The following is a 26214-nucleotide window of genomic DNA, read 5'->3' as shown; positions in this document are numbered from 1 at the left end:
ATCAAAATATACTATATATGATAAAAGAGTCGATTTGGCAAGAAGATATAAGAATTTACAAATATATGTGGACCTAACTGTAGAGCCCCAAAATATATGAAGCAAATATTAACAGACTTGAATGGAGAAATAGCTCTTATATCAGTAGATTTCAATATACCACATTCAACAATGAATAGACTATCTTGACAGTACATCAGTAGAGAAATAGAAGAAATAGAGAATAGAAGAAACAGAATACTGGAACAATGCTATAAACCAACTAAACCTAACATAACAGGCCTAATTGGTTACAGAAGAACAGAACACTTCACCCAATAGTATGAATGGTAAATAAAATGTGCTATAAACCTACAATGGAACATTATTCAGCCATAAAAAGGAAGTTCTAATAAATGCTAAACATGGATGAGCCTTGAAAATGTGAAATAAGCCAGACATAAAAGAACAAATATTATATGATTCCACTTATATTAAATATCAAAAATAACCAAATTCATAGAGACAGAAAGCAAATTAGAGGGTACCAGGGGTGAGGGGAGAATAAACAGGGAGTTACAGCTTAATGGGTATAGAGATTCTGTTTGAGGTGATGAAAAGTTTGATAACGGATGGTGATAAAGGTAGCACAATATTGTAAATATAATTAATGCCACTGATTAATCCAGTGGCATTAATCATAATGCTACTAAACTGTACACTTTAAATGATTAAAATGGCAAACTTTGTTATATGTGTTCCGTAATAAAAAAAAAAAAAATTTAATAGAAAGAAACCAAAAAAAAACAATTAGGATTGCTGGGCTCAAATTTCAGCTTCAATACTTACTAGCTGCCCAACCTTGGACAAACTTCTTAACCTTGCTAAGACTCAGTTTCCATAATCAATACAATGATATTAATATAACAATAAAACCTATTTCATAGAAGTGTTGGGATATTAAATGAGAAAACGCCCATAATGGACTCAGCAAAGTGCCCAGCATGACTATCCCATAATATGTGATGCTTCCCTACTAGAGTGAATAACTTTAGGACAGTACATTTGTACTCCAGTGCAGTTCTGGTACATGACAGGATTCAAGAAATAATTGTTAAACACATCAATTTGTTTCCTTTGACCAAGTTTGGGTAAAAAAAGAAATCAAGTCTCTGAATCTGACAAGCTGGACTAAATTTGAACCCATGAAGATGCCCTGATCCTTGAGGCCTTATATGACTAACAAGCTATTAATTCATTAATATTAACTTGGAATTAAGTCCTTCCCTAAAATATCTGTTCCCACAGAATACTTCTCTTCATCTTTAATGAGACTTGCTTTGTCCCTTTCTACCATGATTTTCTTCTTTTTTAATGTGCTCTTTTCGCTTTTCTTTTTACCTCTTCATTAATCAACACTAATTTATTTTCGTGTTTAATCCTCTATGACGGCAGGCTGTTAGGAGTTTTTCCAAAAGCTTTCTGGGAGTTTAGGTGGTTTGTTTAAAGACATTCTTAGCAAGAATAAGGAAGTATTCCAGCTTCTCCTCAAAAATGGCCATAGTAGAGCAATTCACTTCTTACAAGTGGAGTTTGCAGCACTCTAAACAAAACATTCCTTCATGATTCACCATTTTCAGTTCACTGTTTTCAAAACTACTATACCCAGGTGTTCTTCCTCAAACTTCTCTCTAATTCTAGTCAGTTCAAATTATTAATTCCTTTGCTCTCTCACATCTTTCTCTCCAATGCTGAATACACTATAAAAATGATTAGGTTTGACCTTCTTTGCAGTTAATAAAATGTAAATGATTATAAGCCAACAGTAATTATGTTATACAAGCTCAATCAACAAACGCATATTAAGTAATCACTAAGTTAAGCAGTACACTAGGTAGGAGTGGGAGATAAAGGGGAAAAATCAAAGACAATTTAGACAGTGTTCCCAATCTGGAAAAGTTCAGCTTAAGATAAGAGTCTCAAGAAATTAAAGAAGTACAGACATTGCTCCTACTTAAAAAATTTTAAAAACACAACGGGGGGGCAGCAGATGTGGCTCAGGCAACTGAGCTTCTGTCTACCACATGTGAGTTCTCTGGTTTGGATCCCAGTACCTCCTAAAGAGGACAAGCTGGCATAATGGGCAGGCACAGCAAGCTGACACAATAAGAGACACAAAAATAAGAATGAGAGACACAACACAACAGGGAGGAGAGGTTCCCAGTGTCTCCTAAAGAAGACTGCAAGCTGAAGCAACAGAAGGCACGGCGAGCTTATGTAATGGACAGGCGCGGAGAGCTGACGCAAAAAGATGACACAACAGAAGATGTGGGGATGAAAAACACAATGAGAGACACAATAAAAGCAGGGAGCAGAGATGGCTCAAGCAATTAGGTACCTCCCTCCCACATAAGTGGTCCCAGGTTCGGCTCTTAGTGCCTCCTAACGCAACAAGGTTAAGATGAACAGACACAGCAAGTGAAAAACAAGGGGGTGGGGAGAAATAAATCTTAAAAAAAAAAAAATCATAACTGGGGAGCAGATGTGGCTCAAGCAGTTGAGTACCTGCCTCTCCCCATGAGAGGTCCCAGGTTCAGTTCCCAGTGCCTCCTAAAGGAAAAAAAAACTACAACTGGAGGGTGGTATATGGGAATCCTGTATTTTATGCATGATTGTTCTGTAAATCCACAACTTCTCCAATAAAGAAGAAAACACAATTGGATATAACCTGATCAATTAATGAGGGCATGTGATTTGCACTGAATAGACAGTTATTGGTTACAGATGGCTCTTCATTGGGGACCAACGTTGGGAGCATATAAAAACAAACTGCAGTGCATAGAGCATAGGAAGACACAGTTAAAACTTTGATGTTTGGCTACTGGAATAGTAAACTATTGTAACTTCTTTTAATGACCTGGTATCTTACCAATTTGCTTTTATGTGCTCTTCAAGATTTGTTTGAGGTTATCTAAGGTTATTTTTGTCACTTTTCAAGTACCAATTTATATTTTAGCATATAATAAAAGCTATTTTAAAAAATATTTATTACCGAAAATCCTGCAGAAAACAGATCTTCTATTGTGAATCTGATATTCCCTAGGCCCAACGTCTATTTTATCCCTGTTACAATAATTTTCAGTGTGACTTTTTCTTTTAAGATTTATTTATTTCTCCCCCTTCTGCATTGTCTGAGCTCACTGTCTGTTCTCTCTATCCATTTGTTGTGTGCTTGTCTTCTTTTTTTAAGAGGCACCAGGAACCAAACCCAGGGCCTCCCATGCGGGAGGGAGGCACTCAATTATTTGAGCCACCTCCACCCCCCACTGGTTATGTCTCTCATTGTGTTTCCTCATTGTATTATCTTGTGTCAGCTCACTGGCCCAACCCGTTGCGTCAGCTCGTTATCTTGCTTGTCTTCTTTAGGAGGCTCTGGGAACCGAACCTGGGACCTTTCATGTGCAGGCAGGCACCCAACTGCTTGAGACACATCCACTTCCTTTGTGTGACTTTTTTTTTTAAAGATTTATTTATTTATTTCTCTCCCTCCATTCCCCGCCCCCCGGTGTCTGTTCTCTGTGTCTATTTGCTGCGTCTTCTTCTTTTGTCCACTTCTGTTGTTGTCAGCGGCACGGGAATCTGTGTGTTTCTTTTTGTTGCGTCATCTTGTTGTGTCAGCTCTCCATGTGAGTGGTGCCGTTCTTAGGCAGGCTGTACTTTCTTTCGCGCTGGGCGGCTCTCCTTATGGGGCGCACTCCTTGCGCGTGGGGCTCCCCTACGCGGGGGACACCCCTGTGTGGCAGGGCACTCCTTGGGCGCATCAGCACTGTGCATGGGCCAGCTCCACACGGGTCAAGGAGGCCCAGGGTTTGAACCACGGACCTCCCATATGATAGACAGACAACCTAACCACTGGGCCAAGTCCGCTTCCCTGAGTGACTTCTTAACATGTCAGCTTTGTTGGAAAGCAAATGGCAAGTTAAAGCAGAAAAGAAAGTCTTTTATGATAAAGTAACTATTGGAAAACAAACAATAATACTTAACCTGCACATATAGGAATGTATCACGATAAAGCCCAAGCTGGGCAAAGGATGAGTAAGAATCATTCAAGTAATTAAGAATGAAAAGTTTTTCTAGGCAGAAAGAACAAATACTACAACATATATAAACACATGGAAGCACAAAGTTTGGGGACAAACTAAATTTTATGCACATATAATATGTATCTTTACATTTAAATATAAGAAATGAACATTTCCCTTCCCTCCTATTAAAAAAAAGAAAAAGAAAACAAAAACAAGATGAGTTTGCTGCACTTCTGCAAGCTTAAAACAGTTCTCTGTGCAAATCCATCTCTGGGTTGATGAATTAGAAACACAAGTTCCTCTTTGGCAAATAGAGTAGAAAAGGTAGCCCTGCTGGGTGAAAACAGCCCTGGGGATGAATGCTTGTCAAGTTGAGGGCATCTCTGTGTCAAGAAAAATGGATGGATACAGATACAGCCCTATGCCAGGTTAGCCAAGCATATTCTAGATTTCAGGCCCTACTCACCCTCTTAACAAGGCACCTTTTTGCAGCTTATAAACTGTACAACATATACATGTCATATACAAATGACAGCCCTGAGAAATTTGCCTTCTATCAAAAACAGCATATTAGATCAGCAGATATTTAACAGACACCAGATGGAAAAATCCTATTTTTCATTCATTTATTCAACAAATAGTTATTGAGCACCTATTCTATGCCAGGATATCTGGAAGACTTTAGTAAATCTTCACACAGGAGCACTAAATAATAAAGAATAAATATGGGAAGTGGACTTGGCCCAATGGATAGGATGTCCGCCTACCACATGGGAGGTCCGCAGTTCAAATGCCGGGCCTCCTTGACCCATGTGGAGCTGGCCCATGCGCAGTGCTGATGCGCGCAGGGAGTGCCGTGCCACACAGGGGTGTCCCCCGCATACGGGGAGCCCCACGCACAAGGAGTGCGCCCTGTGAGGAGAGCCGCCCAGCACGAAAGAAAGTGCAGCCTGCCCAAGAACAGTGCAGCACACACAGAGAGCTGACACAACAAGATGACGCAACAAAAAAAGAAACACAGATTCCCAGTACCACTGATAAGGAAAGAAGCGGTCACGGAAGAACACAGTGAATGGACACAGAGAGCAGACAACTGGGGGGTGGGGGGGAAGAGAAATAAATAAAAAATAAATCTTTAAAAAAAATTTTTAAATAATAAAAATAAAAATATATATATTTTAAAAAAAGACAATATAAGAAAAGGTGAGACATTACTCACCTTAAATACTTCAGAGAAGAAGCCAGATCCTATTTTTTCACAGGTGAAGTCATCTAAGCGCGTCAGTCTGGAAAAGGCACTTATCAGAGCTCGATATGAAGAAGGCCAAACTCTTCCTGTCTGGGTCATATTTCCATCCCCTCCACTACCTCCTTCAAAATCTTCAAGACGCTCCACACGTGGAGGAAATCCTGCAATTGAGTTCCGTTTGCTCCGATCCATAGTCCCAATAATCACTTTTTTCTTCTTTTAAGAAGGAATTCCACACATAATAATTTTTTGTTGAGTTTTACTTCGGTACTGGTTTGACACTAAACAAGAAATTAAAAAGACATTTCATTACAACCATCAATAAATATATACATGCAAAACAATGAGTTCTGTGCATAAACATTTCCTTTTCATTCTAACTCATGATTATCAGATAAAAAAAACATTTATAACTTTAACATCAAAAACCACTAATATGGGAAGCAGACATGGCTCAAGTGATAGGGCCTCTGCCTACCATATGGGAGGACCCAGGTTTGATCCATGGTGCCTCCTGGTGAAAAAGAAGATGAGAAAGCATGCCTGCGTGGTGAGCCAGGGCCCACACAGCAAGCCAAACGCCATACAGCAAGCTGAGTGACCACATGAGTGCCCATGTGGTGAGCCAATGCTCATGCAGCAAGCCAGTGCCTGCAAGACTGAGTGCCTGCGCATCAAGCCAAGTGCCCACATGAAGAGTCAGTGCCCGTGCAAGTGAGTTACGCAGCAAGATGATGACGCAACAAATGAGAGACGAAGGGGAGAGTCAAATTCCAGCAGAGACCAGGAACTAAGATGGTGCAATTGACAGGGAACCTCCCTCTACATCAGAGGTCCCCAGGATCAAATCCCGTGAATCCTAGAGAAAGACAAAAAGAGAAGACAAACAGAGAAATAGATATAGAAGGTCACACAGCAAATGTACACAGACAGCAAAAACAGCAGGGTGGGGGAGGGAGAGGGGAAGGAAAAAAAAACTACTAACATATTTAAAGCCAGTCTTTATCATAAGTGCAATATAATGACAGATAATCAATTATATTCTAAGTAACAAAATAAAATGATAAATGTCTATCATTCACTAAGTATCTACTACCTAGGAAACATAACCCCATTCATTGGGTTTTGGCAGGCTATATAGTGTCCTGCATCTGTCCCGGCAATATCACAGAGGACAACACCAAGTCCTAAACATGCCCTAATATCACACCTCTACTTTCCTCACCCTGCCTTCAGCAACTCCCGTGGCCACTGTCTCTACATTCCTAAGTACACTAAGAGTTGAGGGTACACTATAGCAGGGGAGAGGAATTAATACCATTTTTAAACACAAGGAATTTTGTAAGAAATTTCTCACTAGTCTTCGAAATATACCACCAATATAGGTGTAATCCCCATTTTACATAAAAAGAAATGTAGACTCATGAGATAACTTGCCTAAGGATATACAGGTGGTAGAGCCAGAATTAGAACCAGGTCCATTGAACACCAAAGCTCAAGCTTTTCCATTTCATTATTAGTTCAGTGCTTTCCACTATGACTGTTGTAAGGATTTAAGCTAGTCATCTGAGTAGAAAAGAGGACAAGGACTTACATGCAGATGACAGAAAAAATGAAAAATAACTTTAGGAAAATAAAGGATAAGATATTATGTAAATATATGTAAAATATAGTTGCCAGAGGGAAGTGGCTGTGGCTCAATCAGTTGGGCTCCCATCTACCATATGGGAGGCTCTGGGTTCGCATCCCAGGGCCTACTTGTGAAGGCAAAGCTGGCCCATGCGCCGCAGGGAGCTGACAGCCCCTGCGCTGCGATGAGCTGACAACCCCTGCACCACAGAGAGCTGGCGCAGCAAGATGACCCAACTAAAGGGAAACGAGCAGATACAGAAAAAGCACGCAGCAAATGGACACAGAGAAGAGACAGCAAAAGAAAAGAAACAAGCCGCAAGGGGAGGGGGAATAAATAAATAAATAAAGTTTGCCATCAATTTTTTAAAAATACATATTTCATTTTGGATGAAATTTATATAAAGATGTAAAAAGACTATTACACTGAAAACTACAAAACACTTGTTGAAAGAAATTAAAGAACTTAAGTAAATGGAAAGACATTACATTTTCATGGATTGGAATACATAAATTTTTTTTTTTGAGGTACCAGGGGCCAGGGATTAAACCCAGGAGCTCATATGTGGGAAGCCAATGCTCAACAACTGAGCCACATTTGCTCCCCAAAATACTTAATAGTGTTAAGATTAATACCTACTAAAGCAATCTACAAATTCAATGCAATCCCCATCAAAATTCCAGGAGACTTTTTTTTTTTTTTTTTTTTTTGCAGAAATTGAAAAGCTGATCCTCAAATTCATACAGAATTGCAAGGGGCTCCAAGTAGCCAAAATCACCATGAAAAAGAAAAACAAAGTTGGAGAACTCACACTTCCTGATTTCAAAATTTACTACAAAGCAACAGTAATTAAAGTGTGGAAATGACATAAAAATAGACATATAAACCAATGAGACACAACTGAGAGTTTCATATACCTATAGCCAATTTTTGACAAGGGCACCCAGTCCATTCAATGAGGAAAGATTGGTCTCTTCACAATTGGTGCAGGGAAAACTGGATATCACATGCAAAAGAATGAAGGTGGACTTCTTCCTCTCATCACATACAAAAATTAATTTAAAATGCATCAATAACCTAAATGTAAGAGCTAATATTTATAAAACTCTTAAAAGAAATATCTTCAGAACCTTATAGTAGGTAATGTATTCTTAAGTTTAACACCAATAGCACAAGCAACAAAGAAAAACTGATAAATTGGGATTCAAAATAAATTATTTTTGTACATCAAAAGATATTATCAAGAAAGTAAAGGGAGGGGCGGTGGACTTGGCCCAGTGGTTAGGGCATCTGTCTACCATATGGGAGGTCCGCGGTTCAAACCCCGGGCCTCCTTGACCCGTGTGGAGCTGGCCCATGCACAGTGTGCTGATGCGCCCAAGGAGTGCCCTGCCACGCAGGGGTGTCCCCTGCGTAGGGGAGCCCCACACGCAAGGTGTGTGCCCCGTAAGGAGAGCTGCCCAGCGGGAAAGACAGTGCAGCCTGCCCAGGAATGGTGCCGCGCACACGGAGAATTGACACAACAAAATGACGCAACAAAAAGAAACACGGATTCCTGTGCCGCTGGCAACAAAGAAGCAGACAAAGAAACAAGACGCAGCAAATAGACACAGAAAACAGACAACCAGGGTGGGGGGTGAAGGGGAGAGAAATAAATAAATAAATAAATCTTAAAAAAAAAAAGAAAAGAAAGTAAAGAGAAGCAGATGTGACTCAAGTGACTGAGCTCCCACCTATCACGTGGGAGGTCCTGGTTTGGCTCATGGTGCCTCCTAAAGAAGACAGCAAGATGGCATGATGGGCAGGCGTGGCAAAGCTGATGCAACTAGATGACTCAACAAGAGGCACAAGAAGAAAAACATAATGGGAGACACAACAAAGCAGGGAATAGAGGTGGCTCAGCAATTAGGTGCCTCCCTCCCACATAGGAGGCACTGGGTTTGGTTCCCAGTGCCTCCTAAAGAAACAAGGAAGACAGACACAGCAAGTGCAAACAACGAGGGGGTGGGGATAAATGAATAAATATTTGAAGAAAAAAAAGAAAGTAAAATGACCACCTACAAAATAGGAGAAAACATTTGGAAGCCATATATTTGATAAGAGTTTAATATCCAGAATATATAAAGAACTTCTACAACTCAACAAAAAGACAAACAACTGGGAAGCGGATATGGCTCAAGTGATAGATACGGGAGGATCTGGGTTTCATCCCTGGGGCCTCATGGTGAAAAAGAAGAGAAAGCATGCCCGCACAGCAAGCCAATGCTCACACAAGTGCCCACGTGGTGAGCACAAGTGCCCATGCGGTGACCCAGTGCCCACATGAATGCCTGCACAAGTGCCCACATGGTGGGCCAGGGTCTGCGCAAGTGAGTCACACAGCAAGATGATGATGCAACAAAAGAGAGACAAGGGGAGAGTCAAGGTGAAACACAGCAAAAAAACAGGAACTGAGGTGTCACAATTAACAGGGAACCTCTCTCTACATCAGGAGTCTCCAGGATCAAATCCTGGTGAATCCTAGAGGAGATAAAATGAGAAGAGAAGACAACACAGTTAGCAAAAACAGCAGGATGGGAGGGGGAGAAGGGGGAAAAAATAAATAAATCTTAAAAAAAAAAAAAAAAGACAAACAACTCAATTATAAATGGGCCAAGGATTTGAATAAACATTTCTCCAAAGAAGATATACAAATGGCCAATATGCATATGAAAAGATGCTCAACATCATTTGCCATTAAAGAAATGCAAATCAAAACTGAGGATGCATAACTGATTTTGGTAGTGGATGAAGATTGTGGTTAATGTATAAATAAAAGAATGTTCTTCTTTTACAACGTGTTAAGAATATGGTGATACAAGGGGAAATTACAACTAGTGTAACTTATGGACAATAGTTAACGGTAATATTGTAATACTTTCGTAGCACTGACAATCAATTCTAAGGGCCAACAATAGGAAAATATAAGGAGATGGGATTTTTCCTTTTGGAATAATGAAAATATTCTAAAATTGACTACGGTGATGAGAGTACAACTTTGGCGAAAATGGAAATCACTGAGTGTACACTTTGAAGGGACTTACAAAGCATAGGACTGTATAACACAGGGAATCCTATGGTGGAAGATGGACTGTGTTTAACAAAATATGAGAACGTTCTCTCATGAATTGTAACAAATACATAATACTTATACAGGGTGTTAATAATCAGACGGGTTGGGGGAAAATACATCAAGTTTAAGATATGGGCTATAGTTAATAGTAATATTTTGATGATGCTCTTTCAGAGTTTGTAACAAATGTTTCACAACAATACAAAGTGGTGGTGGTGAGGAGATATATGGAAGCGTTGTATGATGAAATGCAGGATTGCTTTGTAAGTTCACAACTTTTACTATATACTTATTGTTTATGTATGTTCATGGATGAATTATATACTTAACAAAAAATTTTATTAAAAAAAAAAACTACAATGAAAGACCAATTAAGATGACTATTATTTTATTTTATTTTGGGGGGAGATAACGGAGATTGAACTAGGGTCCTTATACATGCAAAGCAAGCACCCAACCACTGAGCTATACCTGCTCCACAACTCTTATTTTAAAAACAAGAGAAAATAACAAGCATGTGGAAGATGCTGAGAAATAGGAACCCTTTTACATTGTTGGTGGGAATGTAAAATGGTTCAGCCACTGCTGAGAACAGTTTGGCAGCTTTTCAAAAAATTAAACAGAGTATTACCACTTGTAGGTATTTGTAGAATTGAAAGCAGGGCCTCGAACAGGTATTTGTACACCAAAGCTCATAGCATTATTCACAATAGCCATAAGGTGGAACCACAATCCAAGTATTCATCAGCAGATGCATGGATAAACCAAATGTGGTGTATATATATATATATATACACACACACACACACAATAGAATATCATTCAGCCATAAAAAGAAATGAAGTGCTGATACATGCTACAATGTGGATGAAGCTTAAAGACATTATGTTACATGAAATAAGCAAGACACAGAAAGACAAATACTGTATGATTTCTCTCACAGGAAATACTTAGAATAAGCAAATTCCTAGAGACAAAACAGAATAGGAGCTACCAGGGATAGAGGGAGGGGAGAATAGGGAGTTATTTCTTAAGTAGGTATGAGTTTCTGTTTGGGATGATGAACTAGATAATGGTGAAAGTTAGATATCATTGTTAATGTACTTAATGTCACAAAATTGCTCACTTATAAATGGCTAAAATGATTATGTTACGTATTTATTTTTTAATTTCCAAATTAAAAAAAAAAAAAAGATTAACAGTATTAAAAAAATGTCTAAGGCCAAGGCAACAACTATGCAGTATGCTTCAGGTCAAGAAAAGTGAAAAACATTTGGCAAATAAATAGCAAAACACTGTACAAGCCAAGTCTCTCAAACTTTTCTCTCTGCAAGAGTTCCAACACATTTTTCAGTCTGACGAAGATTTGTAACAGGCTAAAAAATCAAAAGCATTAAGGAAATTTTGGGATAGTCTATATTCAAATAACACAAACTTAAAATATGAGTGAGTACATAATGAACACTGATATTTAATTGTGAAGTCCCTATTACATGCTAATTTATTTATTTATTTATTTATTTCTCTCTCCTTCCCCCCACCCCCCGGTTGTGTGTTCTGTGTCTATTTGCTGAGTCTTCTTTGTCCGCTTCTGTTGTTGTCAGCGTCACCAGAATCTGTGTTTCTTTTTGTTGCGTCATTTTGTTGTGTCACCACTCCGTGTGTGCAGCACCATTCCTGGGCAGGCTGCACTTTCCTTCGCGCTGGGCGGCTCTCCTTATGGGGTGCACTCCTTGCACGTGGGGCTCCCCTACGCAGGGGACACCCCTGCATGGCATGGCACTCCTTGTCCACATCGGCACTGCCCATGGGCCAGCTGCACACAGGTCAAGGAGGCCCGGGGTTTGAATCACAGACCTCCCATGTGGTAGATGGACGCCCTAACCACTGGGCCAAGTCCGCCACCCTTTTTTTTTTTTTTTTTTTTTTTTAAGGTACTGGGGCCTGGGATGGAATCCCGGATCTCGGATCTCGTATGTGGGAAGCCAGAGCTCAACCACTGAGCCACATCGGCTCCCAAGTTGGATTTTCCATTTGTTTGCTGGTTTTGTTTTTGTTATTTCAGAAGGCAGCAGGAACCAAACATGGGACCTCACAGGTAGGAAGCAGGCATTCAACTGCTTGAGCAACATCCATTCCCCTAAATTAATTTTTTTTCTTTTTTTAAGATTTACTTATTTCCCCCCTTTCCCTCCCCCACCTCTTCCCCCCACTCTACTGTTTTTGCTGTCTGTGTCCATTTGCTGTGTGATCCTCTATATCTATTTCTCTTTTTGTTTTCTCTTCTTATTTTTTCTTCTCTGGGATTCACCATGATTCAATCCTGGGGTCCTCTGATGTGGAGAGAGGTTCCTTGTCAGCTGCGCCACCTTAATTCCTGGTTTCTGTTTGCACTTCCCCTTGACTCTCCCCTTCACCTCTTTTGTTGTGTCATTATCTTTCTGTGTGACTCACTTGCACGGGCACTCGGCTTTCCACACGGGCACTCGGCTCACCACACAGACACTGGCTCACCACAAGGGCACCCGCCCAGGCACGCAGCTCACCACGCAGGCACTGGCTCACCCACCCGTGGTCCTCCCATATGGTAGGTGGAAACCCTATCATTTGAGCCACGTCCAATTCCCTAAATTTAATTACTAAACTGCTGGCATATGAGAGTGAAAACTGCAATCCCCTTCATGGTAAGTAAAAATTATTATTTTGGAGAAGTGCTCGGCAAGGGAAAACTTCCAAATCATGACTTCTACTTCTTTGGCCAGCACACTAAATTGATTACATTTTAAATGAAATCCATGAAGCTATAAAAGGCTTTCAATTTAATCTGGCAAGTTTTTTTTTCTTTTTCCTATGCAATATACTTTTTAAAATTAAAGTTAATAGATCACAAGGAACGTTACATTAAAAAACATAAAAAACAAAAAACATAAGAGGTTCCCAAATAATCCACTCCCCACCCCCCACCACATCATTTTAGTAAATTTAAGATATATACATCACACGAAAAAAGTTACACTAAAAAATATGAGTTTCCTGTATACCCCCCACCCCCCACCCCACTCCTCCCACACCTACAACCTCCCTCATCATTGCAGCACACTCATCGCACCCGATGAACACATTTGGGACACTGCTGCACCACACAGATAATAGTTTACCCTGTAGTTCACACTCACCCCCAAAACATTCAGTGGGTTATGGCAGAAAGTCCAGCATCTGACCCTGCAATATCATTAAGGACAATTCAAAATCCCAAGAATGCCCCCACATCATATCTCTTCTACCCTCTCCCTGCCCTCAGCAACTGCTATGGCCACTTTCTCCACCTCGATGCTAAAATTTCTTCTATTACTCGTCACAACAGTTTTATAGTAGATTATCAGTAAGTCCACTCTAGTCCATATTTTATTCCTCCATTCTGTGGACCCTGGGATGGTGATGTTCTCTCCACCTCTAGATCAAGAAGGGGCTTAGATTCCACATGGATGATGGATGCAATTCCTCTGCTTACAGTTGTAGGCATTCTTGATTCCCTGGTGACAAGTTTTAAGTAGTCATAGAAGGGAGCAAAGGTATGTCTGCACAGACTCCAAGACCACACCCTATTTTTTTAAATCTGAAAATAATTTTAAAAGCCCATCTTTGATAATAATTTACCATAATACACTGTTTGAAATGTGTGACATTTCATGTTTTCAGCCTCTAGATTACCTCTTTCGGTTTTACTTAGGAAATAATATTACCTTTTCAAAAAAATAGGAAGTGGACGTGGCTCAACATATAGGAGGTCCAGGGTTCGATGCCCAGGGCCTCCTGGTCCATGTGGTGAGCCGGCCCACGCACAGTGCTGCCACATGCAAGGAGTGCCAAGCCACACAGAGGTGTCCCCTGCGTAGGGGTGCCCCATGTGCAAGGAGTGCGCCCCACATGGAGAGCTGCCCCGCGTGAAAATGAAGCCCACCCAGGAGTGGCGCTGCACACACAGAGAGATGATGCAGCAAGAAGATGCAACGAAAAGACACAGATTCCCAGTGCTGCCTGACAAAAATACAGGTGGACACAGAAGAACACACAGTGAACGGACACATAGAGCAGACAATGGGTGGGGTTGGGAGGAAGGGGAGAGAAATAAAATCTTTAAAAAAAAATTACCTTTTAATACTAGTAATATCCCTTAAAGTATACATTTTTGGGAAACCAAGTACCCTCAGGTTATTAGAAAGATACAATTGGGGAAAAAAAACACGTTTACATCTAAAGAGACTACTTTATTTAAAAGACTACTTTTTGCTCAAGAAATAATTAATTGTAAGTTTGTAAAACTTGGGAATTCTTAAATGAATACTGATGATATTGTGGTATGCTCCACTGAAAATATTTCAGCTAGTGTCCTACTGTTTCTAAACCAGGACAATGTGAAAACTTAGTGAGGAGAGGGGCTTTTGTGAGGGGAGAGTTACTGTCATAATGGCAGGTGGGAGGGTGGGGGTGTGGGATGAGCAATACTGGCATTTTAGTGGGCTGAGGCCAGGGAAGTTAAATGTCCTACAATGCACTGAACAAAGCTGCACAACAAAGAATTTTCCAGCCCTTAAATGCCAATAATTCCCAGTCGTAAAAAAAAGAAAAATGTAATCGCTTTTGTTCTTAAACTACAAAATAGCTTTTAGCAATGTTTCAAAAATGCCAAAATTATGTAGCTTATAAGAACACAAATAAGTCTTAAGTATGTTCTCAACTTCAATATTTATAAACTTGGAAGCTCAAAACCTTTTTCTTTCTCTTCTATATAAGTAGGTTTGTTATCTCAAACGTTAATTTTCATTTATATTTAGAGTGATTTTTTTTCACAATGAAGGGAAAATAGCTTTTAAATTAAAAGTTTTGACTGAGGAAAGTAACAGGAAAGGTTTGAAAAGGGACCTATAAAAAAGTTAGTGAACTAAATATTTTAACCCAATATTTTATATTTTAACTTTCCAAAGTAGGAATTCCACAGATCAGTTTCCAAAGACTCAAAGAACCTTTTTTAGTACTCCCAGTTATACCATACCCATCTGAAATGATTTGAAATAATAAGTAGTCACCATTTACTATGGGCTATACACTCTACCAAGTGTTTTACATATGCTATCTCTTATCTTTGTGGAACTCTACAAAGTGGGTATTATCACCACCAATTTAAAGAAAAAGAAATTGACATTCTGAGAGATTAAATAACTTGCCCAAACTCACACTAGTGACAGACTTAGGTTTTAAATCTAGTTGTTCAAAATCCAAATATTGCCCACTATGACCTGTCTCCTCCAGAAACACATAAATTTCTGTGAAAAATGATTTGCATATTAATTTTATTAAAAAACTACTAATATTCCTTACCCTCCCCCTACCAGTGGAGATTAGAGAAAGGACAGATGATAGTTTGTACAGTAAAAGCCTTCATTCACAATCACATTCCACAGATATAAAAAAAAATAGTGTTAATTTAAAGAGATTTTCTGAGGAATGGGTGTGTTAAGCCGACAGAAAAGATATGCCAAATGCCAATCATTCCTTCTTTTCCATTCCAATGTATAGTATGTTATTCCTCATCCTCTTCATTTCACAGAATAAAGTAGATGAAACTTCACAATAATGTAGCTGCAAATAAACTCCTGCAATGCACTGAACAGCTTTACCCACTGGCTATCAGCCGGCAACCAAAAATCTTCGATGTCCATCCAAATAAGGCTGTGTATGTGCCTAAAGTTGGTAATAAAGCCCCACAAAGCGAGTAAAAAGGATTTCTGAGAATTCAGTCTATTTTTATACCATGGGTAAAAAGGGTAGAAAAAGAATGTGAACAGACTTTTCTAGTGCCATTATTTTGTTTTCTTTCTACACTCATCAAAATCCCTAACTAATCCAAAATAAAATAAGGATTCATTATGGATGATATGCAGCCTAGAAAACAACCGCTGTCCCAGAACAAGAATACTGACAAACACACTAGCTGTGTATTAAGACCAAACAGGGAGCCAATTGTCACTCAGTGGTTGAGCATTGGCTTCCCACATATGAGGTCCCAGTTCACTCTCAGGCCCTGGTACCTAAAAAAAAACCAAATACATGGCAAAACTACATGACAGGACTGCGCGGCTGTTATCCTTTCTAGGGTCAAACATAGCAAATATAGACACATTTCAGGATGACTGCCTAGTTAAAATGAAAGCAATACTATTGAGCTTGCCATCCTACTATTAAATAACAAGTTGCAATTTCCATTCAAACCAAAGGCAATCTAGCATAAAAAATGGCATACCCTATTCAGTTAGCCACATATACACAAAGGAGTATATTAGTGCCAGACAAATCGAAATCCGGTTCTTAAACTATATTATGCTCTTCTGAATAAGCATCACATCTGCTATGTAAATATAATTCACCAGGCCCTGGGCCATGACATAAAACACAAACTTAAATTGAAAGGCATTTAGAGATTAATTAGTCTAATCTTTTGACCAATCTGGCCTGTAAGAATTGACTCAAATGTTTACTGGGTCCACACTATGTATGAGGCATTATGATAGATGACATGTTAATATTTATCAAATATTTACTATATTCCAAATACTTTTCCAAGTGTTTTATATTTAATACCCATAACAGCCCTATAAAACAGACACTATTATTATGCCCATTTAACAAATGAGGAAACAGAGGCATTAGTTAATTTCCCCAAGCTCTCACAACGAAGAGGTGGTAGGGCCAGAAATTCAAACCCAGAGCCTGTACTCATGTAGTCTCTCTGGGAAGGAAATATACAAAATAAAATAAAACATGATCCCACCCCTCCAGGAACTTAATCTCTTGGGGAAAATGCATTATAAATCAATGAGTACAATTCAGGGTAATAATTGCTAATAATGTCAGATTAGACAAAAGGAAGATTTAACTAAGGCATTGGCAGTGAGATGACTGGACATATAGAGGCCAGGAGGCATAATAAAATAATACCAGTAACAGAGATCACCCACTACCGCCCCAAGCAGTATATTCCAGTATTGGAAAATTGTAATTTTTACAAAGTTTTTCCCTTCCAAATGTAGGAAAAGCATAGGTCTTAGAGTAAGAGTGCTGTATTCAAATTCTGACTCTGAAGAAAACTTAAAGAGATAAAACTATATGCATTGGTAATACACGACTGGATCCTGACTTGAACAAACGAGCTATAAAAAAAGACAAATGGGGAATCTGAATAATAACTACTATTATAAAGTGTAGAAAATTATCATTTACTTTGGTTACATGTAATAATGACGTTAAGATTTAATAAGACTTATTTTTGGAACATGTACACAGAAATAGTTGGCAGTGAAATATCAACTTTGCATTTCCATTGAAAATGGCAAAAAACAAACTCATCAAATTTTGAAACTGTTAAAATTGTTAAATTTGCATGATAAGCAGACAAGTACAAACAATAAGCATAAAAAATAAAAGAGCAAACAGATAAGGGAGCCATGGGGGGGAGGGAAGGAATCTGCATGATGAGTAAGTGGGTTCATTACACTTCTCTCACAATAAAACAAAAATAAGGCTTCAGAAACAAAACGTTAAACTTTTTGTCAAGAAGAAGAATCCAATAAGTAAATATAGCTAGAGATCACAAACACATCTAAGAAACGAAAAAAACAACTGATCGTGTTATGTGAATGAGTACCTTTTACTTGGAATAAAATTTCTAGTGAAGCAGCATATACATATTTTTAAATGTTCAATCTCAAACAGCTTAGATAGAAGAGGAGATGATAGTCCAAGGAAAACTGTAATAGATTATTCAGAAAGGATTTAGTGATGGCAAAATACTGAGATTGAAAAAGCATGGAACCCAATCAAATTTTCAACAGCATTCTTCACAGAAATGAAAAAGCCAATCATCAAATTCATATGCAAGGGGAAAGAGCTCCAAATAGGCAAAAATGTCTTGAAAAAGAACAAAGTTGGAACACTCACATTTCCTAAATTTAAAACATACTGCAAAACTACAGTAATCAAAACAATATGGTTACCAAGATGGCAGAGTAAGACACCCCAGAATTCTGACTCCCTACAAAAGCTTTAGGCAATAACCAAAAACTGGCAGAACCATCTTTCTTAAATCTCAAGAAAAGTTAAAAGTAACTTAGCAAGCATTAAATCAAGAAAAAGGCAAGTCAAAAATGGTAGGAAAACCTCACGGCATATTTACTGTCTTTATCCCCTCCCCAGCTTTTTGTAGAACCAATCCACACTCCCAGTAAGAGTTCCTGGTCTTAGCTCCAACAAGAGCAAAATAATCTTTATACACACATACCCTGCTGCATGCACATGTGTGCCAATCTATTTGTGTATAGCCTAAAGAACTGAATCGGGACACTCATCATGGGCTTGACATCCAAGAGCTGGTCCTACATATGGAAACAGTTCAGAAGGCTGCTAGAATGCTGCAGAAGAGGAGTCAACTTGCAGGTACCTGATGCAAAGAAGTACCAACTTTGGGATGAGCAGTGCAGCACCCAGACCAGAGGGAGAGACCGTTTCTTGGGGGATAATGGATCTGTGTAGACTGGGGATTTCATAGGGCCATATGCACAAGGCCAGGCAGGACAAGACACATGCACAGAAAAGACAGAGGAAGACCCTAAATTCTTACCTCAGGTTCTTCTTTAGACTCAATGTTAGGCAGACTAAGCTCTGAAGCAGAACACTCGCATAGGCTAATCGGCAAAACTGGAAACGGGGATTTTGTTGTTGTTTTGGTTTGATTTGGTTTTTGTTAACTCCTGGAATTTAAGGAAATTTGTTATACCAATAACTAGATACAAGCTTAAGGAACTAACTAAATTCCACAGATAGCATATTAAAGTATTAAAAGGTCTACTGTACAACAAAATATTACCAGGCATACAAAGAAATAGGAAACAATAATCCACTCAAAGGAACAAGAAAAAGCATTAGAAATATGACCACTTTTGGATGTACTAGACAAAAATTCTTTTAAAATTATCTCAAATATTCTCAGTGAGGTAAAGGAAAACACAAAGAAGTAAACAGGAAAACAACCGATGAACATAAAGGGAATTACAATAAACAGAAATCATAAAAAGGAACCAAACAGGGAAGTGGATTTGGCCCAAAGGATAGGGTGTATACCTACCACATGGGAGGTCCAAGGTTCAAATCCAGGGCCTCCTGACCCGTGTGATGAACTGGCCCACGCGCAGTGCTGATGCGCTCAAGAAGTGCCGTGCCACACAGGGGTGTCCCCACGAAGGGGAGCCCCACGCGCAAGGAGTGTGTCCCATAAGGAGAGCCGCCCAGAGCGAAAAAAGTGCAGCCTGCCCAGGAATGGCGCCGCACACACGGAGAGCTGATGCAGCAAGATAATGCAACAAAACGAGACACAGATTCCTGGTGCCGCTGACAAGAATACAAGCAGAAACAGAAGAACATACAGCAAATGGACACAGAAAGCAGACAACTGGAGCGGGGGAATGGGGAAGGGGAGAGAAATTTTAAAACTTTTTAAAATAATATAAATCTTTAAAAATAAAAAAAGGAACCAAACATTTTTGAAATTCTGATGACATGCACAGCTTAGACTTCACATCTAGTCAGGTAGGGATTTAAAAAAAAAAATTGTCTGATCTATTGATCTTAAAAAAAAAAGATAATAAAAAATATAAAAAGTAAAAAAATTTTTTTAAAGTCATCTCAGGAAAAAGTGAGAAAACATTTTCCCTATTCCCCTTAGTAGTTTAATCTTTAATAACTCCTAAAAATGCAGAAATTGTTTAAAATAAAACCCCATTTATTTTCAAGTAAGAAAAAAAAAAAAAAGAGCCAAATAGTGGACATGAAGCTAAGATGATAAAAATGAAGTTTATTTAGAAATCAAAAAATTCCCTAGTGGGAGCGGATGTGACTCAAGCATTTGAGTGCCTGCTTCCCACATGGAAGGTCCAGGGTTCAGTTCCTGTGCCTCCTAAAACAAAAACAAACAACAAGCAAAACAAATGAAGGAACCAACTCAGGGGAGCCAATGTGTCTTCCCACAAAGGAGGTCCCGGGTTCATTTGGTACCACCTCTGGTACCAAAAAAAGAAAAAAAGAAAAGAAAAGAAATTCCCTAGGGGGCTCAATAGCAGACTGGAGCTGGTAGAAGAATCAGAAAATTTGAAGATAAGACACTTGAAATTATGCAGTGTTAGGAATAGAAAGAAAAAATAATGAAGAAAAGTGAACAGGACCTAAGATATCAGTGGGATATAACCAAGTATATTATAAAACACTTTTTGGGAGTCCCAGAGAAGAAGAAGCTAAGAAAGGGGCAGAAAGAATATTCTAACAAATAATGAATGGCTGAAAACTTTCCAAATTTAACAAAGACATGAGTACACACATCCAAGAAGCTCAACAAACTCCAAACAGTATAAACTCAAACAGGCCCATACACATTATAATCACACTATCAAATACCAAGGACAAAGAAAAATCCTGAAACCCACAAGAGTGAAGCAATGTGTCATATACAAAAGAGCCTCAACTGGGAAGCGGATGTGGCTCAACGAAAGAGCCTCAATAAGACTATATGCTGATTTCTCATCAGAAACCATAGAAGCAAAAAGGCAGTGGAATGACATATTTAAAGTGCTGGAAAAAAATGGCCAACCAAGAATTCTGTATCCAGCAAAACTGTCTTTCAAGAAAGAGAGAGCAATTTAGGCATTCTCAGATATAAAAAGAAAAGCTGAGAGAGTTCCTCACAACTAGACCGACCCTACAAGCAACGCTAAAGAAAGTTCATGCTAAAAGGAAAGATTGAACACTTGAATAAATAAAGATCCCTGGCAAAGGTAACATAATGGGTAAATATGGTCGGTAGTAACGTATTTTTTGTTCTAACTCCACTTTTTACTTCTTATAGAATCTAAAATGCAAATACATACAAAGTAATGAAAAATCTGTGGTTTTGGACACAGAAGATATAAATAATATGTGGCAAAAACAACATAAAGGTGGTGGGATGGAGACATACAGGAAAATAGTTTCTGTATGCTATTGAAGTTAAGTTGATACCAAATTCAATGAGATTGTTATACATTAAGGATGTTAAATTCAAGCCCCATTGTAGCCACAAACAAAATATTTGAAAAATATACACAGAGGAATATGAGAAGGGAGTCTAAGGCTTCACTAGAAAAGGTAAACAAAATATACAAAAGTAGATAGTGAATTAGAGTCAAATAAGGTATGACTTTAAAAGACAGGAAGTGGATATGGCTCAAGCAATTGACCTCCTGCCTACCACAAGGGAGGTCCTTGGTTCAGTTTCCAGTGTGTCCTTAAGAAGTCAGCACGCCAGCTCGACAGACAGGCGCAGCAAGCTGACACAACGAGATTACACAACAAAAGACACAAGAAGAAAAACATGATGACAGACACAACAAAAGCAGGGAGCAAAGGTTCCTAGTGCCTCCTAGAGAAGATGGGCAAGACAGCAAGCTGACACGATGGGCAGGTGCAGCAAGCTGAATGCTACAAGCTGATGCAATAAGAGACACAGGAGGAAGAACATAATGAGAGACACAACCAAAGCAAGGAACAGAGGTGGCTTAAGCAATTAGGCACCTCACTCGCACATCAGAGGTCCCAGTGCCACTAAAGAAACAAAGACAAAAAATAGACACAGCAAGTGTGAACAAGGATGGAGTGAGGAGAAATAAATAAAGTAAATCTTTAAAAAATAAAATATAAAAAGACTTTAAAACACCAAAAACAAATCTGTCAGTATTTGCTTCACATATTTTGGGACTCTGGTCTTAGCTACATATTTGTTTATAATTATTACATCTTCATGTTGAATTGACCACCTTCCCTTATCAGTATATAATGACCAGGAAGCGGACTTGGCCCAGTGGTTAGGGCGTCCATCTACCACATGGGAGGTCCACGGTTCAAACCCTGGGCCTCCTTGACCCCTGTGCAGCTGGCCCATGCGCAGTACTAATGCATGCAAGGAGTGCCCTGCCACGAAGGGGTGTCCCCGCGTAGGGGAGCCCCACGCGCAAGGAGTGCGCCCCGTAAGGAGAGCTGCCCGGCGCGAAAGAAAGTGCAGCCTGCCTAAGAATGGTGCCACCCACACAGAGAGCTGACAAAACAAGATGACGCAACAAAAAGAAACACAGATTGCCGTGCTGCTGACAATATAAGTGGACAAAGAAGAAGACACAACTAATAGACATAGAGAACAGACAACCAGGGCGGGGTGGGGGGGTGGGAGAGAAATAAATAAATAAATCTTTTAAAAATATATATATATATAATGACCATCTTTGTCCCTCATAACAGTTTTTAGCTCAAAGTATCTTTTATTTTATACTAATATAACTACCCCAGCTCTCTTTTGGTTACTACTTACATGGTATATTTTCACCCATTCTTTCATTTTCAACTGACTTACGTCTTTTAATTTAAACCTAGTTTCTGGTAGACAGTATAGAGTTGAGTCATGCTTTCTTTTTTTATCCATTCTGCCAATCTCTGGCTTTTTTTTTTTTCTTTAACATCACTGGCCTTCTTGCTTTCAGCAATACCAGCTATTAAGAACACTTTTTATTGAAAGAGACCCTGATGGTCTGGGAGCAACATGAAATGATAAGGCCTACTTTAGAGGTGACAAAAATGACCTTCTTATACCATTCAGCCAAAGAACAGCTGCCCAGCCCCAAGTCTGTTGAGGATCAGATGAACTGTGGGCTTCTTGTGTTGGTGCACATATACATATACATGGGAAAGCTTAATAAAATTGTTTTCCTTATGTTTCATTACTTTTTAAAGTCACATCCTTTATATAATCATCATTAAAATTCACTGACTTCCAGTATCCAATTTTAAAAGTTCCAGCACTTAAAAGCATGGCAAGGAGTTATGGACCTCAAAGTAAACTTCAGGATGAGTTAACCCTGACATTACTCACTGCCTAGTACAAGTACTAAGTTCTATTTAGTCCTGTCTGAGAAGAGAGGACTTCAACCACGAGTACAGTTACTCACTAAACAGGGAACAAAAGCTTCTCTTGAAAGTTTTGGCACTCTCTGTTCCCTGAAAGGGTTTCTGAAGGCAGAGAGGACAGTGAATGGTCCAAGGTATTAATAGACCGACAGCCTCCATATCTGCCAACAGGAATCCTGTCCAGGCCAGGACCCAGAAACGAGAAAGTAAGAGCTGTGTGAGCCATTGGGTCTCTGCCCCCATTCCCTCATCTTCTTCCTCAATCTAAAGCCCAGTAGAGTAGTTCTTTTGGATCAGGAAGAGGGGAAGTTGACACAGATGAAGGTCATGCTGATTCCCAAAGGCCTAATGCTCTAGGGCACCACCTAACAACATAGTCAGAATGAGGAATATGATCCCACTTAGGAATTTCAGGTAAGAGTGGAATATCTTGGGAAAATACAAGACACCTACTCTGAAACTTTAACTTGAGAATGCAGGTATACTCCCCTCTTAAAAATCTAGAAGGATATTTTGCTTCTCAAGTTCCATATAAAAGCTTTTCTTAAAACTTTAACTGGGGAAGCGGATATGGCCCAAAGGCTAGGGCATCTGCCTACCACATGGGAGGTCCAAGGTTCAAACCCAGGGCCTCTGACCCATGTGATGTGCTGGCCCGTGCGCAGTGCTGATGTGCACAAGGAGTGCCATGCCACACAGGAGTGACCCCCACGTAGGGGAGCCCCATGAACCCCATAAGGAGAGCGGCCCCGAGTGAAAAAAGTGCAGCCTGGCCAGGAGTGGCGCCACACACACGAAGAGCTGATGCAGCAAGATGACGCAACAAAAAAAATGAGACACAGATCCCAGGTGCCGCTGACAAGAATACAAGGAGACTCAAAAGAACGCACAGCGAGTGGACACAGAGAGCAGACAACTGCGGGAGGGGGGATGGGAGAGAAATAAATAAATAAATAAATAAAAATAAAAAAGTCTTAAAAGAAGAACACTAACTGTTTAATATAGTGCACATGTTAAGTAGATTTTAAAAGAGACCCTACATCTTAAATGGGTTAAGGAATTATTTATTACCATCTCCACAGACCATGGTCAATGTTGGGTTTTTCTGTGATACCTGAGTTAGACATGAAACCAAATTGTGGGTTTCCCTCAACAATTAACCATTCAAAATGCATATATATCTTCAGGTTTATGCAAAAGTCTTGACACACTTATATTTGACTTTTCAGAGCAGGTATTTAGGAACATTGGCTGAGCCTGTATATTCCACCTAGCAAAAGCAGCAACTTTTCTATTTCGGTACAATTATGGACAGAAATTACATTATGTAAAATAGAGATCCTTCCATAAAGTTTAAGATTTAGAAGGATGGAAGACAAAAACATAAAATTCCCATGAAGCCAAAAAAATTCCGCATTAGTTTTTGGTTTTTTTTAAGATTTTTTATTTATTTCTCTCCCCTTCCCCCCGCCATTGTCTGCTTTCTGTGTCCATTTGCTGTGTGTTCTTCTGTGTCCACTTGCATTCTTGTCAGTGGCACCAGGAAACTGTGTCTCTTTTTGTTGCATCATTTTGCTGCGTCAGCTCTCCGTGTGTATAACGCCACTCCTGGGCAGGCTGCACATTTCTCACTCAGGGCGGCTCTCCTTACGGGGCGCACTCCTTGCATGTGGGACTCCCCTACATAGAGGATACCCATGTGTGGCACAGCTCTCCTTGCACGCATCAGCACTACATGTGGGCCAGCTCACCACATGGGTCAGGAGGCCCTGGGTTTGAACCCTGGACCTCCCATGTGGTAAGTGAATGCTCTATCAGTTGAGCCAAATTCACTTCCCTCCACATTAGTCTTGAACTCTGTGAAACCCTGAGATGAACTGTACTCCCTAAACATGTGTAGTTGGGTCTAGGTTCACCAAGATACTTCAGCATGCTTCAAACTAGCTCATCATCAACTTCTTGCTGCATTCATAAACCAAAAGCAGTGCCCCATTGGCAGGGAATGTGTGAATCACAGTACGCTTCAGTCCAGAAATAAGGCTGTTATTCCTTCATTTTTCACAACACTTAGAAAGATTCTGATAAATCTTGCTTGTTTTCCAGCCATGGGAAGAACCTGAATTCTGGATTTCATACAATCCCCTGGGTAAACAGTCAGCCAGAGGCAAATTCCACTAATTCCACTCCTTAACATCAAAGGGACAGGGCCTAGTTCATTTTTGATCTCCCTGAATCAATTGCACTTTTTTTTTTTAAGATTTATTTATTTAATTCCCCCCTCCCCCGGTTGTCTGTTCTCAGTGTCTATTTGCTGCGTCTTGTTTCTTTGTCCGCTTCTGTTGTTGTCAGCAGCACAGGAAGTGTGGGCGGCGCCATTCCTGGGCAGGCTGCACTTTCTTTTCATGCTGGGCGGCTCTCCTTACGGGTGAACTCCTTGCGTGTGGGGCTCCCCTACGCTGGGGACACCCTTGCGTGGCACGGCACTCCTTGCACACATCAGCACTGCGCATGGGCCAGCTCCACACGGGTCAAGGAGGCCCGGGGTTTGAACCGCAGACCTCCCATGTGGTAGACGGACGCCCTAACCACTGGGCCAAGTCCGAAAACTGGAGACAACCTGTTGATCGGTAGGTTAAATATATTATAGGACATTGTAGCAGTTTGATATTATTGATGAATTCCAGAAAGACATATTGGGGAAGCGGATTTGGCTCAACTGATAGAGCATCTGCCTACCACATGGGAGGTCCAGGGTTCAAACCCAGGGCCTCCTTGACCCATGTGGTAAGCTGGCCCATACTCCGTGCGGATGCATGCAAGGAGTGCCAGGCCACACAGGGGTATCCCCCACGTAAGGGAGTCCCACATGCAAGGAGTGTGCCCTGTATGGAGAGCTACCCTGCGCAAAAAAAGTACAGCCTGCCCAGGAGTGGAGCCACATGCACAGAGAGCTGATGCAGCAAGATGACGCAACAAAAAGAGATACAGCTTCCCGGTGCCACTGACAAGAATAAAAGCAGACACAGAAGAACACTCAGCAAATGGACACAGAGAGCAGACAACTGGGGGGAAGGGGAGAGAAATAAATTAATTAATTAATAAACCTTTAAAATATATATATAGG

The 26214-nt window shown here is 39.9% G+C and overlaps 1 protein-coding gene across 12 annotated transcripts in view; it reads right to left on the bottom strand.

Annotated features, from left to right (window-relative positions):
* TESK2 (testis associated actin remodelling kinase 2) overlaps positions 1-26214 on the bottom strand; it is a 174474-nt gene that overhangs the window by 138479 nt on the left and 9781 nt on the right. For 7 of the 12 annotated variants that reach the window (XM_023590630.3, XM_071217478.1, XM_058303685.2 and 4 more), the window contains exon 2: positions 5284-5594. The exons of 2 other annotated variants lie outside the window; for them this stretch is intronic. In XM_023590630.3, the coding sequence (XP_023446398.2) occupies positions 5284-5505 (222 nt within the window). In that variant the 5' untranslated portion in view covers positions 5506-5594. Of the gene's footprint in view, positions 1-5283; positions 5595-18729; positions 18860-19233; positions 21738-26214 lie in introns of those variants that run through there. 3 more of the 12 variants (XM_058303688.1, XM_071217482.1, XM_071217480.1) reach the window with 3 other exon arrangements.

The sequence above is a fragment of the Dasypus novemcinctus genome, chromosome 9, assembly GCF_030445035.2.
Source record: "Dasypus novemcinctus isolate mDasNov1 chromosome 9, mDasNov1.1.hap2, whole genome shotgun sequence".
Classification (NCBI taxonomy): domain Eukaryota; kingdom Metazoa; phylum Chordata; class Mammalia; order Cingulata; family Dasypodidae; genus Dasypus; species Dasypus novemcinctus.
The sequence above is the reverse complement of the archived record's forward strand: the minus strand, read 5'-3'. Positions and strand labels throughout refer to the sequence as shown.